Raw genomic sequence first — 6,737 nt, 5'->3', positions numbered from 1 at the left:
ACAGGAATGTTTGGTCTATGGGTGCATATACACCCTATATGTAATTTTTTAATACTTATATAAAAAGTTAAAAAAAATCTAGAACTTTTTTGACAGAAACTTGATCTTTCATTGTACTTGTAACAAAAATTCCACAAAAATAAAAAATGCCATTGACTTCTTTTTATAAAAAAATGGCCAAGATAATGTATATAATGACCTATAATAGCAATATATTTTTTACCTTGAAGTCGATGCTGATTTTTTATTCATGAAAATTTATATGCTGGTGCAAAAAAAAGTCAAGTTTATTCTAAAAAACTTCTAATTTTTTTGACTTTTAAAATAAAATTATATCAGATGTATATACACCTGAGAACCAAAGGCGTTTCCCTCGAAGCTTTCGATATTTCCATTCCCTCGTGCACCGTCAGCCCCTGTCTTCTTGTCTGTCTTCAGCTGGACAAGGCACGACGGTGAGCACAGTGCCCAGCACACGCAGAAAAAAAGTTCTTTTTTTTAGAAGTTCACAGGCAGAAAAAGATGAGCGGGCCGCGCTCATCTTCTATGGCCTATGGGCAATGCAGGGTCTAAGGCCCATGGAGTCTAAGGCCTTAAGATGGGCCTTGATATAGATGAATATATAAGGTGGAGTCAGTGCAGTGACATAACCGACGCTTTGGCCGAGTGGTTAAGGCGTGTGCCTGCTAAGTACATGGGGTTTCCCCGCGAGAGTTCGAATCTCTCAGGCGTCGTTTCTTTTTTATTTTATTTTTCTTCATCCTTATTTTCTGTTCTCATGGTAGAAATATTAGTGGTTGTATATCTATTTATTCGAGAAAAATCTCGTCCAAAGGAAAGCCGAGTATTTCTTCTTTCTAGGCGTCGTTTCTTTTTTATTTTGTTTTTCTTCATCCTTATTTTCTGTTCTCATGGTAGAAATATTAGTGGTTGTATATCTATTTATTCGAGAAAAATCTCGTCCAAAGGAAAGCCGAGTATTTCTTCTTTCTAGGCGTCGTTTCTTTTTTATTTTGTTTTTCTTCATCCTTATTTTCTGTTCTCATGGTAGAAATATTAGTGGTTGTATATCTATTTATTCGAGAAAAATCTCGTCCAAAGGAAAGCCGAGTATTTCTTCTTTCTAGGCGTCGTTTCTTTTTTATTTTGTTTTTCTTCATCCTTATTTTCTGTTCTCATGGTAGAAATATTAGTGGTTGTATATCTATTTATTCGAGAAAAATCTCGTCCAAAGGAAAGCCGAGTATTTCTTCTTTCTAGGCGTCGTTTCTTTTTTATTTTGTTTTTCTTCATCCTTATTTTCTGTTCTCATGGTAGAAATATTAGTGGTTGTATATCTATTTATTCGAGAAAAATCTCGTCCAAAGGAAAGCCGAGTATTTCTTCTTTCTAGGCGTCGTTTCTTTTTTATTTTGTTTTTCTTCATCCTTATAGGTTGTATATCTATTTATTCGAGAAAAATCTCGTCCAAAGGAAAGCCGAGTATTTCTTCTTTCTAGGGACAACATCATAAGAAACGAAATATTCCACCGCAAGCAAAGGTGAGGTGAATCCACAGGCTCGCCGGCGAAGCCTGAAGGGGTGAGTTTGCCCTAGCCGCCAAGTAATAGGTGAGGTGCGATCAAGGCAGTTGATGCAGCACAGAGAATCAGTCTGGTGAAATAGAATGTTTTCCAATAAAATTAAATTGTAACTCTAGTTCGCCCTCCTTGATCCAACCGATTGAAATACAGCCACAAATAATCAATCCTTCTAAAGCAATAATTCTGTTTGAGTTACAGCGTCAGACAAATTCAGTTGGCTGGCCATCTTCTGAATTGATTCAGACAGGCGGCGTTGCATTGCTTCTGGCAAGTGGTGGCCAACAAACAAGACCATATCCACCCAAAAGATTTAATACCCCATTGACACACAATGGCATGTGTATCCAAGTTTTAAAATAAATAGAAGTGGTGGCCTGTCTGACTGGCAGATATTGTACCCAGCCAGATACATATCGACAATATCCTATTGCAGCAGATACCACACCCAATATCATACAAAACATACCCTGCTGCCAACATGCTCTCCATGATCTCCAATTATATGCCACAACCCACAAGTGCTAGCTGTGAGTATCAAAACAGGCAGGTCAAAGCACAGCACATGCTCCATTTGCCAGCAATCATACGCCGGCGAAACAAAACCGAATCACAATTCATAGGATAGGATGCATCTAAATGCAGGCATACAGGCAGGCCATAACAAGAAAGGAAACATAATTTTCCATTGAAGTGAAAAGAACAAGCAAAAATAGAATAAACTGAGTGCGATTACATCATGTCTCTACTTATGGAACCGAGATAACAACGAGATACTTTTTTTTTACGGGGTCTCAAACACGGGAAATACCGTCTACTAAGCAAGTTACCTAAATTGCCACGACTTGTCAGTCACACGAGATAATCACAAGGCAGGAAGAAGAGAAATCAAACAAATGGATCGCCCAATGCCTCGACAAAGAGACCTTGCTGCAGCTGCCGGTGGGTAACCTAGGGTGGGGTAGGGGGAGGGACGACGACCATGAGAGTGCAGCTCCGCTGAAGCAAGACGTAACAATAATATAGCATGGCGGCAACTTCGCCCTTGTTCTTTGTCTACCGATGATTAGATCACAAGATGGAGCAAGCCCCCCTCTGCGCCTTTTTCTTCTTCTTCGCCTTTGGTGGCGCAAGTACCACCTTTATTGCCGCATCAAATACACCCTTGACATTCTGAAAATCGACAAGGACCAGAAAAACAAACTCTGTCAGCATCTCACATTGCATTATGCAATAAGCAAACATGTAAGAAGATAGCTATACTAGTTGGGTCTTCGAGCTGCATTCGATGTAGTAGGGTGCGCCTATTAACTTTTTTAGTTCCTCCCCCTACAGAATTTGGCATCTGAAGTTAGTAACACAACATTGCCTCCTTCAAGGGAAAGAGCAAGAAAGACAAAAAGTCAAGGAAAAAAAGATCAAGTCATGATGTAATGCATCCATACCTGAGCAGTAGTGATAGGAACAGCACCAGGATGGTCCACAAAGAACTGCTTGTCATCTCGAAGATCTGCCAGGGCAATGTACAAAGTGAAAATGGAATACAACTGACAGTCTAAACCATCAAAGGTTCAAGGGTAAAGAACACAAGCACGAAGAACTAAACAGCCAACAATTCATCTAGGTGTATACCAATATTCTCAAGCACAGAAAGCAGTGGTGAAATACTATGAGGTTCACAGAAGCTTAGATTCAAGGGTTTTTTCCTCATTTATTTTCATCTGGATAGCATCCCCTGCTTTCACTTGTAGTGTGTGGCTCCAATTGCACGTTACTGTGAATAACTTTACAAAGACCTATGTGCCTAGAAACCCAACGTCACTTCCGTCGTAAACACAACAGGATGTCAGATTTCTGAAAACAATGTAGCCATGTGACGTTCTTACCAAGCTTTGTTCCCACGAGGATAATAGGCACACCTGGTGCATAATGCTTCAGCTCAGGTATCCACTGAAACAAAAACGGAATTCAGGTTCAGGAAATGCATAGGTTGAGCATATATGTATAACCATAAAAATAATGAGAACAAATTAACAAGTCAAGATAATGACCAAGGAACAGAAATTAGGGTTAACTATATCATCTCTGATGAATAGGAGACTACTGGAAAAACCATTCAAGAGTGCATTAAAGCCTATTTCTAGCATGGAATAATTTCTCACTGAAGGAAAAAAAACACTCATCAAACATGACATACATGCAAAAAACATAATAATGTGATTGGATAACTCATGAGGGTGACCACAGAAATGATCGTGAAATGAACTTCTGGACCAGCAATGTGCAGAACAAATTTATTTGCATATAAGAGATAATAAGGATCAGACTGTTACCTTCTTTGAAACATTCTCATAGCTGGCCTTGCTGATAAGTGAGAAGGCCAGAAGGAAGACATCAGCTCCACGATAACTCAGCGGTCTCAGTCTGTTGTAGTCCTCCTGACCTGTTGTAGTCCCAAAGATTGAGCTTTTACAACTCGGCACCAGAAACAAACCAAGCAGACAGAACAAACGTGTAACCATCAGCAAACCAAGACAGAAAGAAGAGCCAGTTACCTGCAGTATCCCATAGCCCGAGGTTGACAGTGTTGCCATCAACCACAACATTAGCACTGAAGTTGTCAAACACCGTTGGCACATAGTCCTGCCAAGAAGAACAGCAGTAGTAAGATAAACAGCAAGTGCAGCCAAATTCCTTTTTCCAAATTCAAGAAACAGCCACATGGCCGTCGGAGTGAATTAACAACAAGTGCAGCCAAATTCTTTCTTCCATGTTCTAGAACCAGCCACATGGCCATCGGACGGACGACAGCGAGGTGAATTAAATTCTTCCACTCATGTAGCCATGCCTGAAGATAAGCATACCAAGATGGCACAAACACCAGACCCCATGTAGGTGGGTGGTCCAACTGGATATTCTACTGCAGCTGCTACCACCACTACGTGGTCACCATGACTCAGGGCTCCAAGCTAATCTACCCTCCCAAAGCAGAGTAACCCCATCATGGGTGGTGGTATTATCTTGTCTTGTCTCGAAGGTTTCTTTCTTTCTTTCCTCAAGGGAGAGAGTAAAAAGAAATCTTTCGTTTGAAAACGAAGCATGCGTGAAAAGGTGGGTGCTGCAATTGGTGTGTGGATTTGCGTGAAAGAAACAAAGAATGGCACCCACCAACCATACGGAAGGTGTGAGTGGTCGAGGTAGGGTACTACTCCGCTACTCGGCTAAAAGGAAAGGCTGGAAAGCGATCTCCGGCTGTTTGAAACGGATCCGCAGCCCCCACATTGCCGGCTGGGGAGTGGAGCCAATTTGGTACGAAATCACGAGCCGACGAAATCTCCCTATACTATCTTTTCCCCCCCTGCAATGTTGCTGTTCCTACTAAATGGTAACGAAATCGACAGCGAAAATTTCCCGTACAGAATAAATCCTAATTTGGGGCTGATTTTGAAGTATCAGCCGCAAAGATCCCCATTTCGCTAAAAGAAACTGGCAACCCTAGACGAGAAAAGATCGAAATTGGCGACCGCATTGTGCCCAAATTAGGAGCCGCCGGGGGGCGAATCGAGCGCAGAAACGCCACCCAAATCTAGATCAAGAACCAGCCTCTGCTTCCCCCACCCCCTAATTAGGAACACACGCACACAAAGAATCAATCAACCAATCCGCATAAAAGGCGCAAGCAGCAACATTTGTCCGCCTCTACAAGAACAAGAACAAGAAGCAACCTGGCATTACCCAAGAACTACAAGTAAGAAAAGAAATAAAGGAAGAGAGGGAGGGACGTACGGTGGGGAAGGTGTTGGAGGTGTAGGAGATGAGCATGCAAGTCTTGCCGACGGCGCCGTCCCCCACGGTGACGCACTTTATGAACCTGGACGCGCTCATCCTCCCTCTTTCCCTCGCTGCCGGTGAAGCTGCGGGCGAGACAGGGGAGGGGAGGGGGGGGGAAGAAGAAGGGGGCGGAGGGGGGGAGCTGGTTAAGATTTGGGGCCAGAGGAGCGAGGCCCAGGGGCGGGTGTGGAGGTTAAGATTGGGGGGCGCGGGGGCGGGGACAAATGGAGGGGAGCGCGGGGGAGGGGGAGGAGAGGGATGCGGGGGTGCGGCCGAGGAAGCGGTCTCCGCGCCGAATCGCTGGGATGCCTCCGCTTAGCCTGGTCTCCCACCCTCTGCTCGCCGAGGGAGAAGAAGAGGGAGAGAGAGAACGGTGGGTGGGGTGGGGTGGGTGGGGGTGGACACGGTGTGCGCGCGCATCATTTCCTTCTTTATTACCGCCCGCTCCTGCCCGGCCCCGGCAGCCATCATCACGCCCGCCCCATAATTAATTTCATGGCTAATCCCGCGTGCAAGCTTATTCATTCATGAGTTTTGGACAAATGTTTCTTGAGCAAAAAATATAAAATTTCTTTTTTGTTTGTAGGGAAATATAAAGTTCTTACTGGCTAGGTAGTGCAAACAGTTGATTGCGTGTAGATTTCTAGTCCGATTCCCGAGGCTGATGGTAAGAATCCATCATGTATCCTTGGTAGGGTTAGCTGTATCGTCATAAATGTAGGGGTTGTGCTACGTTGGTCGCCAGTAAGGCCAGTTCACGTGTCGTCGAAGAGGTTGTAACGCTTGCTACGAGGCGAACAGTAAGAATCCGCCGTGTATCCTTTGGCAGGGCTAGCTGTATCGTCGTAAATGTAGGGGTTGTCATAAGCTGGTCGCCAGTAAGGCCAGCTTGATTGGATAGAGATCTTACGTGTGGCTGAAAAGATTGTAACGCTTACTACGAGGCGGGCAGTAAGAATCCACCGTGTTCTTGGTTGTATCGTAAATGTATGAGTTGTGCTATGCTGGCCGTAAGTAAGGCTCGCTTGATTCGATAAAGATTTCATATTTTTGTTGTTGAAAAGGTATAATGTGTGTTTGTCTACCTTTTTCTTGCGCTTGTTGTCACTAAAGATCTTCTATGTTAGCTTGATGGTATGGTACTTCCATAAGGTGCATCAAGGAGGATGAGTTGGTGATGACATCATAATAAATGTATGGGTTATCCTATGGTGGTCGCAAGTAAGGCCAGCTTGATTCGATGAAGATCTCGCTTTTTATCGAAAAGATGCAACAATTGTTTCCAGCCAGACAATTTAAAAATGTAGGGGTTGGCAGGATTAGCTG

The 6,737-nt window shown here is 43.5% G+C and overlaps 1 protein-coding gene and 1 non-coding gene across 2 annotated transcripts; one reads left to right on the top strand and one right to left on the bottom strand.

Moving 5' to 3' along the window:
* Window positions 1–652: 652 nt before the first annotated feature.
* TRNAS-GCU (transfer RNA serine (anticodon GCU)) lies at window positions 653–734 on the top strand. The gene has a single exon. It is a non-coding gene; the product is annotated as a tRNA-Ser (tRNA).
* A 1,507-nt stretch (window positions 735–2,241) lies between these two features.
* LOC125513494 (rac-like GTP-binding protein 6) lies at window positions 2,242–5,804 on the bottom strand. Its single transcript, XM_048678622.2, has 7 exons — window positions 5,367–5,804; window positions 4,136–4,223; window positions 3,914–4,023; window positions 3,467–3,530; window positions 3,026–3,090; window positions 2,844–2,909; window positions 2,242–2,753 (listed from the first exon to the last, which is right to left on the bottom strand). The coding sequence occupies exons 1-7, from the start codon at window positions 5,463–5,465 to the stop codon at window positions 2,652–2,654; spliced, it is 594 nt and encodes a 197-aa protein (XP_048534579.1). The 5' UTR covers window positions 5,466–5,804; the 3' UTR covers window positions 2,242–2,651.
* Between the last annotated feature and the right edge of the window lie 933 nt (window positions 5,805–6,737).

Source organism: Triticum urartu, chromosome 6A (assembly GCF_056163025.1).
Source record: "Triticum urartu cultivar PI428250 chromosome 6A, HENAU_Tu73, whole genome shotgun sequence".
NCBI lineage: Eukaryota > Viridiplantae > Streptophyta > Magnoliopsida > Poales > Poaceae > Triticum > Triticum urartu.
Note: the sequence above shows the minus strand (reverse complement) of the source record. Positions and strands in the feature narration are given on the sequence as shown.